This window comes from Rissa tridactyla, chromosome 1 (genome assembly GCF_028500815.1).
Source record: "Rissa tridactyla isolate bRisTri1 chromosome 1, bRisTri1.patW.cur.20221130, whole genome shotgun sequence".
Taxonomy (NCBI): domain Eukaryota; kingdom Metazoa; phylum Chordata; class Aves; order Charadriiformes; family Laridae; genus Rissa; species Rissa tridactyla.
The window spans coordinates 164,738,650-164,754,938 of NC_071466.1; the positions used below are offsets into that span (position 1 = coordinate 164,738,650).

Sequence of the window (16,289 nt, forward strand, 5' to 3'; positions counted from 1 at the left end):
TTAATTTGTCTCAATCGCTCCCCAAGAACAAAGCCGGCTCCTGTATACAGGCATGACACGCACTCCTCCTTCGCTGCTGCAAGCATCATATTTGGTATGTTGCCACTGCACTCAGAGAAAATTTCTAGAAGTGGCCAGAATCAGCTCTTTGGTCCTGCAGGAACCCTCCAGCATCTAAATAGAAAGGGGAAGGGACTTTTTTTTTTCCTTTTTTTTTTCCTAATTTAAAATACAGTATCTCCCCAATCTGAGGCTTAATCTTGTGTTGGTCTCCCTATGCTGCAGTCTTCACGAATGCTGCACCCCTCTGTGGGGCAGTCGAGGTAGGCCATGTCTCGCCTAAAACTCCTCCCTAGGATGTGCGTTGTAGGCAGGTGAAGCAGCTGAGGCCTCTAGAGTCTGTTCCGCCACTCCTTCCGTGGAACTGTGGATGTAAGTGCCCCTGGGAGAAGGAGGAGCCTTTCCCTGAGAAACCCTGAGTGTTCGGCCCACTGGAGGAGAGCTGAGCCCCCTTTTAGCAGGAATTTCCTGCTAGAGCAAGAACAGGATGCAGCTTGCAGCTTGGAGGCACCTGTGACCATCTCCAGCTCAAAAAAGACAACTTCAACCGAGCATCGTCATCTTCCTGACACCACTCGTGCACAACACACTACAACTCTGCAGTTTTTGGTGCTGTACCACAGCAAGGCTGCTGGGGTTGGGCACGGCCAAGGAAGTTTTGTGCTCTGCTCTGCTGTAAACTGGTACCAGAGGGACTTAAATATCTGATGCTAGCATGCCTGCCAGGCTGGAGTAGTGCTGGCCTCCAGGACGCTGGCAGCAGGGTCAGGCCTGCAAGCAAAGCCTCTCTGCGCAGGACCATCATGCCTCTAGGAGCCCTTGGTCACAGGGAAGGTTCATGGGAAAGGTTGCAGCCCCATTGACAGCCCCTTATTCTAAGCCAAGCTGACTATAGCAAAGGAAAGAAGGTGACCAGGTCTTGAGGCTAATGCCATCACCCATGGGAGGGTGGTCGCTACCCTAGAAGACACTGAATCACCAGAAGCCTTTCTACAAGCGTAGTTCAAAGAGCCCCTGCAGCGGTCAGTGGTAGCCAGCTCGAAGAGGTGAAGTGCACAGGTGTCAGCGCTGACCAACTCCAACAGCAACTGGACTCTGCTTGTATGGCGTCTTCCACAGGAGGATCTCAAAGGGCTTTGCAGGCACGCTCTGCACATGCTTCAGAGGCAGGTAACAAGAATTCCTGCTTTATGCAGGCTGAGTAAACATCATCAAGCCCGTACCAGAGGGAACGGTCACTCGCCAGCAGCGCTGGGCACGCCAGCGAAAGGCACTTGTGCAGTGAAGAGACACGTGCCCCAGGGTCTCGCAGCTCACCCCAGCACTGACCCACACCCCACCTCTGCCGAGCCTCGTCACAGGAGGACCGGGCGGAAACCCGCGCCGGGGGCTTGCTGTCTGACAACGTGCCAGGGCTGTGCCGGGAGCGCCGTGGGAGAGAGATACCACATCACCACCCCCGTGGGGTTAATAACGACCGAGAAGCTGTCTTCCGTCTTTAAGCCACTGATGATCTTCCCGCTGTACACGTCTTGTACCTGGAAGACAGAGATGGCGGCTACCAGGATTTCCACAGACCTTTCATCCTGAGGTCCAGCCGCAGTTACTGACGTGGCATGGTGGGACAGGACACAGCAGTGGGCAACAGGGGGGTGACCCAATGGGTGCTTGCCCCTTCGTCCTGGAGGCAGGGAGTGGGAGTCCTCCCCCCCTCCCCAAAATGCAAAGGGTGTCAAAGCGGGAAGCTGCAAAGAGGGGGATCCAGGTGCTGTGGGGATGCCCCACCATGCAGCGTGCCAATGGGGCTCACCTCATACACGGCATCCTCAGGGAAGTGGAGCTTGGCCAGGCTGGTGGTGTAGACAAACGGCATATCTGTCCTTCGGCTGAAGAAGACAAGGGCGCTGGCGGCCTGAGACAGCGGGCGCAGGAACACCTCGATGTGGGATTTCTCCTGGGGGTGGGGATGGGTGGTGAGGCAGAGCTTCTAGGACCAGTGCTGGCCCACAACTTCTGTCTTTGCCCTGCAGGGCTGCTACGCCAGCAGGTCCCCAGCTCCCACAGCTCTCCTGCTCATGTTCCTCTGCATCGCTTCCCTCTCCCTCCTCATTGTCACGCCCCGTGCTGCTCCTGCCTGCCCTCCCCACTGTGTCTGCCTTCCCCCTAACCTTAACAATCCTGCGCCCCTGGATTCCCAGGGGGTCCTGGTTGATCTGGATCATCAGGCGGTTCTGCAGGATCTCCTTGGCGCTTGGGGAGATGGTGCGAAGATCCGTCGACATGAGGAGCGGAGCTGCCATCACTGTCCACAAGGCCATCTGGGAGCGTGACTGCTCGTAGCTAAGGCCAAAGTTTCCAATGATGAGCTGGAGGGGAGACGGTGAAGAGATGGGAGAGGCAGAAAAGGGTTAGGAACTTGTCTGCTTGTCACCCTTGGTGATGCTGCAGCGTGCTGGGAGGAAGCATCCACGGGAAACCTCACATGCACTTTTGCTTCCCCTCGAGCAGCCTACCAGTGCCAGGAGAGCCCACCCCTGCTAGGTGCTGAGCCACCAGCACACATTCAAATGCACTCCCTAAAACCCTTCGCTTCACCATTGTCCTTCCCCCAGGCTGTGCAGGGAAGGACAAGAACACCTGAACTACTCAACAGGTATACTTGGGCGGTGAAGGGTTTGTTGCAACCTTCTCCCTGCACCCAGAAGGGGATCCCCGGAGACCCCCATCCCTGACCAAGGTCAGTGCACCCACCACCCAGCCATACCATGTCTGGGTCATTCCAGTGGCCGGGGCCAGCCACTGGCTGCAGCACATCCTGGTTTGCAAAGAACCAGTCCAGGATGGAAAGCACGCTGTCCCAGGAGTCCTGGATGTCGTCGTAGTTACGCCACAGGTTGCAGACCTCTGCCAGGATGGTGTAGTTCACCTGGAAAGGAGCACAGGATCAGGCAGGAGGGAGAAAGGACGGGGTCTGCAAGCTGGGGTAGAAGGGGCAGCCAGACTTGTTGAGAGCTACAGTGTCCAGAAGGTGGTTGCAAGGCAGAGGGAACTGGAGAAGGGCAACATCGCATAATGAAGGAGGACAGAGTCATATCCCAACATGACTGGGCACATCCCAGTATAATACGATGTCTGGCAAAAAAACCACACGGGTAAGGGGGAACTATGATCAACTGCAAGAATGAGGGCACCTTGGTATTGATTCAGAAGGTGAAAGAGGAAATAAAATAAATGTTCTCGATTCTCAAGAAATGTTACCAGGAGGAACATCCTCTTTCAAGCACTTAAACCAGACAGGACCCACCTCTGAAGAATGAACTGTTGGGATCAACCCCATATCAGCTGAGTGGGGTGGAGAGGGCCTTCTTCCCCCAAACCCCCATCACCTACCCATGCTGGGAACCCCCAGTGTCTGCAGATGCCTGGCAGGGAGGCCATGTGCCCTCCGCGGACCTGCAGCCCCATCCTACCAGGGGCAGAGCAATAAGCGGGGTGTAGCACCCAGCTCCTGCAGCTCCAACAAGAACTCCTCCAGGGCACAGGGGACATGAGAAACAGCCATCAAATGGGACAACCCTCACCTTGGGGGGGAGCCCCCCCTGATACGCTGGCCAGCTGCAGGAGTAGACGATGGGGCGGCCTGTGGCGTTCAAGGCCCTCGCCATTTCTGGGTAGCCTTTGGGAGAGAAGATGACAAATGGTGAAGGAGACAGCTGGCAGCAGCCTGCCTCCCAGCCCGCCCCATCAGGGGACCCCAGGCCAGCCTGGCCTCCTGCCTTACACCGGCTCTAGGGCACCCAAACTCCCTCCTCTTTGCCCAAGAGCTGCAACAGAAGACGCGAGGGAAGAACTGAAGCTGGCCAAGCATTTCTGCGGATGGCCAGCCGCCCTGACTGAAACAGAGAGGGAAGAAACACCAGCCAGCCACGGAGCCTTTACCCTTCGCCTGCTCTTCTCCTGACGAGTAGCACCCATCCAGCTTCAGCATGTCCACACCCCACTCCGCAAAGGTCTGGGCGTCCTGCTCCACGCGGTCCAGCGTGGTGCCCGGGTAGCCCCCACAGGTGAGGATGCCCAGGTCACCATAAATGCCCAGCTTCAGGCCCCGGGCATGGACCTGCGAGGAGAGGCGAGCTGCAAGGAGGGGACGAGGGGGGTCCAAGGTGCCTCCCAGGGACCAGGCTCCTCCATCCCCTCCCAGCCTTCCAACCACGGTGGTGTGGGGACACAGAGACCGCCCCCACCATCCCCAGTGGGCACTCACGTAGTCAGCCAGGGCCTTAATCCCCCTGGGAAACCTCTCGGGGTCAGGAACCAGCCGTCCCGCCGCGTCCCGCTGCTTGTCTGACCAGCAGTCATCGATGTTGATGTACTTGTAGCCCAGGTCCCTCCAGCCATCCTCTGCCAGGCGGTCTGCCATCTCATAGAAGAGTGTCTCACTGTGGGTCAGGGGGACGGGGACGCGGCAGGCTGAGCCTCTGTGACCTCTGTGCCCCACTGGCTGCAGGCAGCCAGCAGGACTTTGGGGCTAACAAGGGCTCTGGAGGGTCCGTCACCACAGGGCTGGCCTGGGCCATACGGGAGGGTCCCCAAGGCTGCCGTTTAAACCCCATTCATTGATTTAATTGAGGGGAAGCGTTTCCCCAACGCCCCGCTAAGCCCGGCCACATGCTTCAGCGCCGGGGGCTCTCCAGCCCCAGCTCCGGGGTGCTTGAGCCCCCCGCCTCCCGCGCAGCCATGCTCCCCGAGATCCCACTGCTGCGGAGCTCGTCCCACGGACACAGAAGGTGCCAGAACCGCCCCGGACCTGATGCCCGACCCGACCACCCACCCTCTCCCTCCCTGGCATCACCCACCCACCCACCCGGGGCAGACCCCGTATACCAGCTCGGTGTTTCCGAGCAGGGTCCCTCGGGCAGGGGACACACGGGACAAGCCCTCCTTGCAGGGAGGGGGGGATGCCGAGCTCCGGGAGGGGTTAGGGAGGGGTTTCCCCCCACCCCTCCCCGCTAACCTGATGCAGTTGCGGGGGTCCTCCCGGCAGTCCACGTTGCAGCGGAACCTCTCCCAGGCCAGCCAGCCCATGGGGGGGGTGAGCGCCAGCCCGTTCTCCAGGGCCACGGAGGGCAGCGCCAGGGCCACGGCCAGCACCAGCCCGCTCAGCACCGCCGTCCCCATCGTCCCCGCCGCCGCCGGGGCACCGAGCGCCTCTCCCCACCCCGGCCCCGCTCACATGATGCCGCCCGCATCACCTGACCGACCGCCCCCGCCTCCCTCCGGCCCGCCCCGGCATTGCTCCCAGGCCCGTTGCGCCCCACAACCACCCGCCCCGCCGGTATCTCCGCCCCCCCGCCCCTGCTCCCTACGGCCGTTCCACCGTACCGGCGCTGCGCCCCACAGACGTGGCACCCCATCGGTATCGCCTCCCCCCCCAACCCCCGACCCCCCCCCCCACGCTGTTGCACCCTATCAGCGTTGCACCCAGTCGGTATTGCACCCCACGGCTGCTGCACCCCATCACTGGCACCCCATCACCGCCGCACCCCACGGCTGCTGCACCCCAATAATTACGCGGGGCGGGGGGGGGGGCTGTAGGTCCCCCCGAGGCGGGACCCCGGGGGTACCCGAAGGGGTGTCGGGCGGAGCGAAGAGGTGCGGGAGACAGCGCGCCCCCCCGCCCCCGGCCGCCCCCCGCTGCCGCCGGCGGGGCGGTGCTGCCGGCGGGGCGGGACGGCCCCCCCGCCCGCAGGAGCCCTCCCTCCCTCCCCCGCCCGGCCGCGGCCGGTCCCCGCCGGCCCCGCACCGCCCCGCCGCGCCGGCAGCGCCGCCGAGCAGGAAGGGCCCGAGGTGAGGCCGGGACGGGGACGGGGCCCGCGCTCCCGCCGCCGGGGCGAGGGGCTGGGCAAAAGGGCCGGGGGGCGGCGCGGGCCGGGGCGGCGGCGGCGGCGGGCCGGGAGCGGGCGGCGGGGTCCGCTGGCAGACGGCAAACACGCGCAGCGACACAAAGACACGGAGCCCGGCGTTGCACGGCCCCCACCCGCGCAGTCCACGGGACCCCCACGGCCCTCTCCCCTCGTGGGGCACCCCGGCTGTCCTCAGCCCCAGCTGGAGATTTCCTCGGGGGGCCGCGCCGAGGGCAAAGCACCCCCCGGGGAACAGCGTTTCCGTACGCCTTGATGGGATTTGGGTCCGTTTTTCCAACGGGAGGCCGTGGCCCCTTGTCCTCAGCCCTGCCCCGCGAGCCCTGCCGGGGGAGAAGGGCTCCGGGAGGGATGCTGGAGGTGGCTCGGCAGTAGGGAGCTTCCCCCCGCCCGGATCTGGCCCGGGGAGCGGCGGCTGTGGTTTGTTTTCTGCATATTTCTGTACGCAGAGTTTTTGCGGTTGGACATCCATTTGCAGTTGTAGAAAATGCAGAAAAGGCTGCACCCGCTGCGTCCTTCTGTGGGACCTGCCACCTTTCCGAATTGCCAGCCACGGGGCTGATGGTGTGGCAACGGGCTTCTACAAAAGCTCTTTTGTTTTTGTAGTAATAAAACCAAAACAAACTCACAGGAGCCAAAAATCAAACCCACGGGAGCGCTGGCCTGAGCCGGAATGGGGCTCAGGCTTTGAAGCCAATGCAGAGTGCCCCTGGTTTTGCCACCCCAGTTTCCAGAGCCGCGCACCTGCAGTGCTCCAAGAGCCCTGACTTTCTGGGGTGGGAGCGATGCAGCTCTTTGCTCTTCCCGTCCCAAGCTGTTCTGGTTTGTGATTCCCTCTCTGCCACCTTCCTCCGACCAGGGATGGGGCTCGGCACGGTGAAGCTTCGGAGGCCCCCGGCAAGGGAGCTGCCCGCCCAAGGAAGACGGCAAGGGGTTGCAGTCTGACCCGCACAGCCGGTACGGCACCTCGCACCCTGCTGCCGGTGAACCTGACGGGGCTGGGGATGCTGCTGCTGGGAGGGCCGGTGGGGACGGGTGGGCCTGTGGGGAGACGGAGAGTGGGGAGAGGGTGCTCAAACGGAGGTCCCAGAGCCCTTGGGTATGAAAACGCCCTCCTTATCCTGCCCTATAATAGAGGAGAGAGTGAAATGAATGCCTCGCAGGCACAGAGGCAAATTTTTTTGATGTGCCCCATAAAAAAACAGCAAAGTAGGTCACTCGAGGAATAAGAAAACGAAGCAGTGGTGTTGTCGTTCCTGGAGAAGGTGGGTGTTTCAGTGGTGGGGCTGTGGTGATGACCACATTTCTGCAGCAGCAAGGAGCCAGCCTGCCATTTGCAGGGTAGTTGCTGGGTGACACACTGTCCTGGAACGCTGGCTGCTGGAATCGGGGCTACTTTTCCCCATGGTGGGCTTTGGGCAAGATCAGACCTCTCCTGGTGGGGCAGGCGAGATGTTCCTCACGCTGAGCCGACTTCTTCCCTCTCTCTTCCTCTCCTCTTAGGCAGGGCGATGAAGCTGAACGAGCGGAGCGTGGCCCACTACGCCACCTGCGACTCGCCTGCCGACCATGCCGGCTTCCTCCGCAAGCGAGTGGAGCGGCACCACCACCATGCCCACCACCACCACGCCACCTCCTACCAGCGCCGCTGGTTCGTCCTCAAGGGCAACCTCCTCTTCTACTTCGAGGAGCGGGAGAGCAGGGAGCCCGTGGGGCTGGTCGTGCTGGAGGGCTGCACTGTGGAGCTGTGCGAGGCTGCCGAGGAGTTCGCCTTTGCCATCCGCTTTGATGATGCTGGCGCCAGGGCTTACGTGCTGGTGGCTGACGGGCAGGCTGCCATGGAGGCCTGGGTGAAGGCACTCTCACGAGCCAGCTTCGACTACATGCGGCTGGTGGTGAGGGAGCTGGAGAAGCAGCTGGAGGAGGCCTCCAAGACCTTGGCCGCTTGCCACAAGTCTCCGCGGAGGTCCTCCTCCTCCGGCAGGAAGAGGCATCTCTCCAACCCCGCCTTGCTGCCCCTCCAGGAGAAGCCCACCGTCCTGGAGAATGGTTACTCCACCTGGGGTAGTGGTGGTGGCGTCCCTGGTGGGGCTGCCGGCCTTGACCGTGATGGGGGACACACGAAGCCCCCACCCCTGCCTCCACGCCGGCGTTCGGCCGCCAGCAGTGCTGTGGGGTCCCCGGTGCCCAGTCTCTCGCCAGCCATGCCAGAGAGCCCGGTGTCACCGGAGACGGCCTGCTTCTCCAAGCTGCACAGCTGGTATGGGCAGGAGATCGCGGTGCTGAGGCGGGAGTGGCAGGAGAGGCAGAAGAGGGGACACCCGTGACCGGGGGCGCAAGCCACCGGCCAGCTGATGCCCGGCAGCCTGTCTCCCATGCAGGAAGAGTGATGCGAGGGATGCTGCTTGCCCCCTGCCCTGGTTGGTGGCCAAGTGTGTGGTGCGTGTGTGCTTCACTAGCATGTAGGAGGGACCCAGGTCTTCCACAAACCTCACGTTTCATTTCCATGAGGCTTTATGCAGCTGGAGAGCGTGTAATACCAGGGGAGCCGCCTTGGAGGGGGCCCAAATCGGCACATATGCAGCAAACCTTGCCCAACAGGGTTGGCCCCTTGCCATCCTGGCGTGGTGGATGCTCTGGGTGCTTCATCAACTGCCTCTCCCCCACCACTTTTTTTTCTTTTGGTTTTATTTCTCAGCGTGGAAGTTTGCACAGGTCAGCGTTTATTATTGTCTGTGGTCTTGCGCCGAAGTCCTTCTGCCTTTGCTCTTTCGCTGCAGATAAGGCTGGGCTCTTACGAAATGCCTCCGATAGGCCGCTGGCCCTGGTGGGTGTCTCCAGCCTTGTGCTCCTCTCGCCCCAGGACACGCATGAGCCACCATGGCTGTGGCTGGCCCAGCAGCCAGGGCAACAAGGACCGGGCTCTTGCGTCGTCATTGTTTTTTTATTTTCGTCTGCACTAACCCTCCTCCCTGCTAAATCCCACAGGATGTGGGTTTCACGGGCTTGCATCCACCTCTTTGAGTGCCCGAGCTCAGCAGCCAGGCTGAAAAGGAGGCACTGAGCCTGGTCTGAAGCAACAGCGAGGCCCAGGAGCTCCCCAGGGCTGATCTGGACTCTGTCAAGCGGTAGCCAACCACGCCTGTTAATGTCCTTCCCTCTTCCAAAACAGGGACACTAAAGCCTCTTTGCCTTGCCAGGGGTGAATTTATCAGCCTCTGCACAGACTTTAGCTCCTGCAAAGTGCCATATAGGGCTCAGCCGGCTGGTTGGGCAGCTTGCCCAAGACGGTGTCCAAAGCCGTGCTCTTGTGGAGCCTCTCTCATTGTTGCGGCTCTGCCCAGCTCCTGGCAGAGCTGCGCAGTCGGAGGAGAGGCTGTGGAGGGAGAAGTGAAGGTGTGGGTGCGAGTTACAGGTTGCACTGACTGACTGCGTGCCAGTAGTGTCTGGCCTTGCCCCTCGAGCATCAAAGCCATGTCACTGCCTTCTACCGAAGCCAGCGCTTTCCCTCCAATTTCGTGTCAGCATCACTCGGCTCATCGCCGTAGCACGTCCCATCCTCCCGGCGGGTGAGGAATGCTGCGGGGAGGCATGCCTGCTGCCTCGCTACAGAAACAGACTTGTCCTTCAGTCAGAAACCTTGGCCACGAGGCAGATGGTACGAGTAGGTGGGTGCTGAGTCCAGGGACTGGAACACCCTGGAGATGGGGGTTTATAAATCTTCTGCCTTATCCTCTTGACAAGGACTGTTTTTCAGAGCAGGAAAAATGCGTGAAGCAGGCTTGCGCTTCCTATCGAACAGTGTTAAACCTGGTTTTATTGTCTGTTTTATTAAGGAGCCTTGCTAGGAAAGCAAGAGGCCATTCCAGGTCATGACTGGTAGGAACCTATTTGCCTTTCTGGAGTTAAACGCGCTCAGCTTAATACTTTGCAATAGCCAGTAGAGATTGCCAACGCAGAAATCAGATGACTTCCATTAACTCTTGGTGCCTTTGAAAATGTATCTGTGGTGCTTTTGGATGACGAGCTTCCAGCCTGCTGCCTAATTGTGGCTCGATGGTATGTTAGAGGAAATAAGATCTTAAGTCAGACCTTACAAATATGACTTTGGGCAGTGGGAGCATAAACTTCGCATGTGAAGTGATGCAATCCAGTCCTCTCCAGTTCGTGCCTGTATTTCTTCACCATAGGGACCTTTGAGTTTGGGAGGATTATTTTTGTTCTCCTTTTTACGTGAAAACAGTTCAGAAAAAACAGAAATAGGTGGCCACGGGCCAGTGCCCAGGCTCCGTCAGCAGCCCAGCTGGCTGGACTTACGGGCCAGCTCTGCCTCCCTACCTGCTGCTTAAATTGTTCAGTGCTGCAACATTCCCGGCTGGGAACTGTCCCCTTCCCCATGGCAGGGCAGCAGCATCCGGGGATGGCACTACCTGGTGCCTCCTCGCGTGGGTATTTTGGGGCCAGGGTCAGATTTGGCAAACATTTTTCCTGTGGTGTTGGTTTTTAAAAACGTAATACAGAGACAATAATATTCCTGATGTCTCAGTCTGAAGGAATTTTGACAGTAAAGATTTAACTTCCAAAATAAATCAAAATGTAGTGGCAGTTCCTGCATGAGACCCAAGAATCGGGAGTGACTTGAAAGGGAAAATAAATTAACAAAGCCAGTTCTGTCAGAACTGGAGCTGAAACAGTATTATTCATTTAAGGGCAGTTTCACTTTTAAGAAGCTTAGTTTGTTTTAATAAGCCAGGATTGTGCTAGTAACACTACTAAAGAGCTTATATTTAATGCTTTAATCTGTCCCATTCAAATGGCACAATTTCCACGCTACCTGCCTTTGCATTAGTACGTATCCCAACTAAATCCTAAATCCTGCAAATGAGGGGCTGCGCTCTGCTTTCTGGCTGATCGCATTTGGAGTAATTCTGTGTTTTATTCTGCAGCGCCGAGAAGAAAATGGCTGAATCCTGAACAGTATTTCTGCTCGGCCTTTGCTAGGTCTCCGAAGCGCTGCGTGACTTCGGATGCGCTCGGTCAGGGCTTCCTCACCGTCCCGCTCATGTTAACAGGGATGGCCCTTTAGCGAGTAAAAAGAGCCATAACTGGAACCATGCCGAAATTTGTATGGGAGTACAGGTTTTTTTAATGGCCACCGCTGCTTGCTTCATGAGGCAGGCAGCACCTGGGTGCTCCGCCGCCTCCTCTGAGATGGAGGCCATCAAACCCGCTCGGCTGAGGATCGGTGGTGATGGCAGCGCCTTCCTCCCCCAGGCAGAAGGTCGGGATTTCAGCTTCCTGAGATTGCACATGCAGCTGGGCGATGGAGCGTCCTCGCGTTCTGTCTGCGGGCAGAGATCGTTACAGGCAAAGCAGAGAGTTTTCATTGTCCCCTACAGCAAAATGGGACTGATTGCCACACACTGTTTTTTTCTCCAGTCATTCAGGTTTGGACTGTTTTCACCTCCCGCCTTCGCTTTCCCTTATTATTTTTTAAAAATAGAAAATGTCTGGGCAGCATAAAACAGGTTCCCTAGGAGAGGGGGGGCTGAACACTAAAGCTGAATGGCTACTTAAAGTACTGAAGTCAAATCTTTTTCTAAGAGTTTTCTTTAGCACAATAATGCAAAAGCGATGAGAGAAAAATGCTTGAATCTGAATGCTTGAATTTAAAAGAAATTGAAGACTGAAGGAGGGAGGGAGATTCTGACATGGCCTCTGCAAGCTGTGCCAAGAAAGGGTCCCAATCCTGCTAAAACAGTTGATTAAAGCCTTCTGTTTTTCTGAGGCTGGGATTTCAGATTCAGGTCCATAATGTATTGTTTTATTTCTGCACATTTATCTTTTTATAGAACATCTGTGGTGATGTTTTCCACTGAATCCAGGTCCTAGCGATCTGAGTAACCGAATTTACCTGTGGCCACCGCTAGCCATTTGGTGGACATTCACAACCAAGACTGGACACTTTCTGCTACAAGAGCATTAACAGTTCACGGATGGGTGACACCCCCCCCCCCCCCCCAATCTTACTTCTCTCAGCTACTTTTGCAGAGAAACTGAAATAGCCCCCACTGAAGCGCACAGGGGATGTGTGCGAGTTCCCGTGTCGGTGGCATCTTCGCCAGTACGGACCGTGCTTTATCATCTCCACAATGACCAGGCAACACTACCAGCGACCCGCAGGCACACTCCCGCCTTCCGAAGCGCTTATGTTTTAGGTAGACGACGTGGTTTTGTTTTGGTTTTTTTTTTTTTTATTATTTTTAAGAGGCGGCTTTGCATGCGCCGTTATTTTACCCGCGGAACTAGTATTATGCATTTCAAAACATTGTTATCGTTTGTATTTTATGCCATGACACCGAATAAACCGTTGATGATTTGTAGGCCCGCGGGCTGCCAGTGGAGCTGTGACCCCACACACACCCCCGCGGGAAGCCTCTGCGGGGCCTGGCCATCCCGGCCCCGCTGCGGGGTCACCCGCCCCGGTTTCCCTCGGTCGAGTCCTCACGGTGCCCTCCGGGAGGCAGTAACAGCCCGCCCGGTGCCCGTCCCCCCCACCCGGGGGGAGGGGGGGGGGGGGGGGGGGGGGGGTCGGCCCGCCCCGCGCATGCGCAGCGGCCGCCCCGCCTCTCCCTTCACGCCTCGCGAGAGCCGCAGGCCCCGGTGACGCCTGGGCTCGGCCGTTACGGGCAGGAGGGAGGATGGCGGCGGCAGGCGGGCGGCTCCTGGCGGTGTCCGCGGCTCGCCTGGGGCGGGCGGGCTGGGGCGGGCCACGCCGCTCCCCGGCCGCGCCGCTTGTGCCCTCCCGGAGCGCCACTGTCACCCGCAGCGGTGCCATTTTGCCCAAGCCGGTTAAGGTGAGTGAGGGGCGAGCGAGTGAGGGCGGCAGCCAATAGCAGCGTAACGGACGGCAGCGGTGGCCAATCAGTGCTGGTGTACGTGCTGTGGGTGGGGCTGCGGGAGTGAGTGACAGGGGTTGGGCTAATGAGCGGATCGCTGTGGGCGGGGCGGGGTGCGGAAGCGCTCGGCAGCGGAGGGGAGCGGCCCTGAGGGGTCGGGGCGGGCCCGGCCGGACCGTCTCCCCCCTGGCGGGGCGGGGCGGGGCGGCCCCGGCGGTGGTCCCGGCGCCGTGAGGAGGAGATAATCACCCGCCCGTACACAACCCTTTCTCAGCGGCAACGGCTCTCCCTTCCTGAGGCGCTAGTGTTCCCTGCCCCGAGCCCACCCCGGGTTCCTGCTCTCCGGGTGGATGAGAGGGGAGTGGTGGACGTTGTCCACCTCGCCTTCAGCAAGGGTTTTGATACTGTCTCCCATAACATCCTCATAGGTAAGCCTAGGAAGTGTGGGTTAGATGAGTGGACAGTGAGGCAGATGGAGAACTGGCTGAATGGTGGAGCTCAGACGGTTGTCATCAGCGGCACAGAGTCCAGTTGGAGGCCTGTAGCTAGCGGCATTCCCCAGCGGTCAGTACTGGGCCCAGTCTTGTTGAACATATTCATCAACGACCTGGATGAGGGGACAGAGTGCACCCCCAGCAAATTTGCTGATGACACAAAGCTGGGAGGGGTGGCTGACGCACCAGAAGGCTGTGCCACCATTCAGCGAGACCTGGGCAGGCTGGAGAGCTGGGCGGAGAGGAACCTAATGAAGTTCAACAAGGGCAAGTGTAGGGTGCTGCACCTGGGGAGGAATAACCCCATGCACCAGTACAGGTTAGGGGTTGACCTGCTGGAAAGCAGCTCGGTGGAAAGAGACCTGGGAGTCCTGGTGGACAACAGGATGACCATGAGCCAGCAATGTGCCCTCGTGGCCAAGGCGGCCAATGGCATCCTGAGATGCATTAAAAAGAGCATGGCCAGCAGGTTGAGGGGGGATTATCCTCCCCCTCTACTCTGCCCTGGTGAGGCCACATCTGGTGTACTGTGTCTAGTTCTGGGCTCCCCAGTTCAAGGACAGGGAAGTACTGGAGAGAGTCCAGCAGAGGGCTACAAAGATGATCAGGGGACTGGAGCATCTCTTATGAGGAAAGGCTGAGAGACCTGGGTCTGTTTATCCTGGAGAAGAGAAGACTGAGAGGGGATCTTATCAATGCTCATAAATATCTAAAGGGCGGGTGTCAAGAGGATGGGGCCAGACTCTTTTCAGTGGTGCTCGGTGACAGGACAAGGGGCAATGGGCACAAACTGGAACACAGGAAATTCTGTCTCAACACGAGGAAAAACTTCTTTAGTTTGGGGGTGACAGAGCACTAGAACAGGCTGCCCAGAGAGGTGGTGGAGTCTCCTTTTCTGGAGATAGTCAAAACCCACCTGGATGTGTTCCTGTCCAGCCTGCTCTAGGTGAACCTGCTCTGGCAGGGGGGTTGGACTAAATGATCTCAGAGGATCCCTTCCAACCCCTGCCATTCTATGATTCTGTGCGATGCGATGACGGGGGGGTCTGGCACTAGGGACAGCAAAGTGTTCTTCCCGCTGCTCCCCAGGCCCTGTCTGCCCTTGTGAAGCCAGAAGAGTGCAGGCTCAGCCACAGGGCAACTTGCTGGTAAAGATTAATCTTTTCCAATCAACTCCTTGCAGACACCCTTTGGCCTCCTCAGAGTGTTCAGTGTTGTGATCCCTTTCTTGTACGTTGGGACTCAGATCAGTAAGAACTTTGCAGCCCTACTTGAAGAACATGATATCTTTGTCCCAGAGGATGACGACGACGATGATTAAAGGGTATGTCATTAAGATCACCAGCAATCTAATTATTTGTACTTCCTGTTTGGCTTGGGGCAGGGAGGAGAATCTTGGAAATACAGCAACAGTTCTGAAAAATGCATTTGCAGTTAAACACACGGACACCCACAGCTGTACTGCCTCTGGCTATGAACTTTTCAGTTCCTTTACACTGGAGTAGGCCAGACTGGTATCTGAACATGAAACCTCCACAACATACATTCGTTAGCGATCGTAATAAACTGACGACAGTTTAGGTCTTGTAATTTGAACCAGAAATAAAAATAAACCGTAGTCAGTGAGGGACTATATTGCAGACAGAAAAAAGGGACTTCAGCATCATTACACATTTACCTGTTTAAAAGTCTTCTGCTAACTCACAGAATGAGCATTTTAAGAGAGAATGAAATTCTGATGTAGAGGTGAACAGTCTGAGAGAACTCCAGAACCCATTGGAGCAAAGTGTCTGGTGGGTGTTAGAACACTGATCTCTGGAGTAGTTGGACCATTCAGACTCATCAGATAAAGGTGAATTATTTCTGCTTTTCCTTTATCTACAGTACGCTACACTACCCTCTGTTTTCTGTTATTCTGTTTGGCTTGCCCTTATGTAAAGACTTGAGTTTGGGTGTATTTATTTATAGAACAAAGAAGTTGTTTTAAAGAAGTTGTTGTAAATAGTCTTGTTTTATAATCCGTTTGGTGGATGTATTCCATTTGATAAAGGGATTTTCCAGCGTGCACTGTGCAGCTAAAACCAGAGAATTAAAAGGCTGCAGACTGAAATGGCCTGTCAGAAACTCCTTTTATGTAAAACCCCCCTTGTGTGGTTTGGGGGAGGGTACGGACTGGAGCTCAGTACAGTATATCTGGAAAGTAACAGTTGATTGTTCTATTTGCAGAACTGTAACAGAAGAACAGAAAGGGAGAAAACCATTGAGAAATCAATGGTTCCAACATTCGTCACCTGCGTTTTGTCCTTCCTAAATGGGACGGGGGCTCTGTATCCCCTTTGCCAGTGAGTGTCCTGCGCATGTCTGTATGATGGAAATCTGTAGATCTGGGTTGAAGGAAGTGCTTGATAGGCCTTGCATCCTTGCACGCACACAATCACCTCATCAAAGACTGCTTGGGATTCCTTTTATTAGCAATATGGGAAACACTTAATTAAAGATCAAGAGATTGAGATGTATGACTTTAGTCTTGTGTTTTTATAGATGATGTGCCTATGTCCTAGCATTACTCTCTTAACCTTTCTACCTCAATACATTTCAGTAAGGAGGCTCGTTTCATGTTTATTTCCTCTTATGAGTCCTGGAACAGGGTGTCCAGAGAGGTTGTGGAGTCTCCTTCTCCAGAGGTATTCAAAGGATATGTGTTCCTGTCCACCCTGCTCTAGGTGAACCTGCTTTGGCAGGGGAATTGGACTAGATGATCTCTGACGGTCCCTTCTAATCCCTGCCATTCTGTGATTCTTTCTGTAATTCAGGACTGATCTACAGTACATGACAGGAATCCTATCAAATAATGCTGATTTACAACCTAGCAGGTGTATCTGATGGAAATTGTATCAGTTTCACCTCACTGAGGA

The 16,289-nt window shown here is 57.0% G+C and overlaps 3 protein-coding genes across 9 annotated transcripts; 2 read left to right on the forward strand and 1 right to left on the reverse strand.

Moving 5' to 3' along the window:
* Positions 1–86: 86 nt before the first annotated feature.
* On the reverse strand, positions 87–5,274 carry NAGA (alpha-N-acetylgalactosaminidase). Its single transcript, XM_054210027.1, has 8 exons — positions 5,075–5,274; positions 4,325–4,499; positions 4,000–4,177; positions 3,642–3,736; positions 2,825–2,986; positions 2,229–2,426; positions 1,871–2,014; positions 87–1,598 (listed from the first exon to the last, which is right to left on the reverse strand). Exons 1-8 carry the CDS (start codon positions 5,236–5,238, stop codon positions 1,416–1,418), a joined length of 1,299 nt encoding a protein of 432 aa, XP_054066002.1. The 5' UTR covers positions 5,239–5,274; the 3' UTR covers positions 87–1,415.
* A 183-nt stretch (positions 5,275–5,457) lies between these two features.
* On the forward strand, positions 5,458–12,369 carry PHETA2 (PH domain containing endocytic trafficking adaptor 2). 7 transcript variants are annotated; one of them, XR_008463760.1, is made up of 4 exons: positions 5,835–5,907; positions 6,841–6,938; positions 7,485–11,428; positions 11,834–12,369. XR_008463760.1 is itself a non-coding variant. In XM_054185290.1 (3 exons), exon 3 carries the CDS (start codon positions 7,493–7,495, stop codon positions 8,306–8,308), a length of 816 nt encoding a protein of 271 aa, XP_054041265.1. In that variant the 5' UTR covers positions 5,458–5,476; positions 6,841–6,938; positions 7,485–7,492; the 3' UTR covers positions 8,309–12,369. The 7 variants fall into 7 exon arrangements, 2 of the variants coding, with proteins under 2 accessions (XP_054041265.1, XP_054041254.1); XR_008463761.1 differs by having other exon boundaries at positions 7,485–8,420; positions 10,928–12,369; XR_008463764.1 differs by having other exon boundaries at positions 7,485–8,420; positions 11,256–12,369.
* A 237-nt stretch (positions 12,370–12,606) lies between these two features.
* Positions 12,607–15,890, forward strand: SMDT1 (single-pass membrane protein with aspartate rich tail 1). The gene is made up of 3 exons (XM_054181014.1): positions 12,607–12,838; positions 14,558–14,698; positions 15,601–15,890. The coding sequence occupies exons 1-2, from the start codon at positions 12,683–12,685 to the stop codon at positions 14,693–14,695; spliced, it is 294 nt and encodes a 97-aa protein (XP_054036989.1). The 5' UTR covers positions 12,607–12,682; the 3' UTR covers positions 14,696–14,698; positions 15,601–15,890.
* Positions 15,891–16,289: the final 399 nt, after the last annotated feature.

What these genes read in the sequence shown, in the direction of transcription:
- SMDT1 (XM_054181014.1), top strand. Translation starts at nt 12,683, where the DNA reads ATGGCGGCGGCAGGCGGGCGGCTCCTGGCGGTGTCCGCGGCTCGCCTG. An exon ending in TTTTGCCCAAGCCGGTTAAG is followed by an intron (nt 12,839 to 14,557) that starts GTGAGTGAGGGG and finishes AACTCCTTGCAG; the next exon opens with ACACCCTTTGGCCTCCTCAG.
- NAGA (XM_054210027.1), bottom strand. Translation starts at nt 5,238, where the DNA reads ATGGGGACGGCGGTGCTGAGCGGGCTGGTGCTGGCCGTGGCCCTGGCG. An exon ending in TTAAGGCCCTGGCTGACTAC is followed by an intron (nt 4,178 to 4,324) that starts GTGAGTGCCCAC and finishes CTCTCCTCGCAG; the next exon opens with GTCCATGCCCGGGGCCTGAA. An exon ending in CTGAGGATGCCGTGTATGAG is followed by an intron (nt 1,599 to 1,870) that starts GTGAGCCCCATT and finishes TCTGTCTTCCAG; the next exon opens with GTACAAGACGTGTACAGCGG.
- PHETA2 (XM_054185290.1), top strand. Translation starts at nt 7,493, where the DNA reads ATGAAGCTGAACGAGCGGAGCGTGGCCCACTACGCCACCTGCGACTCG.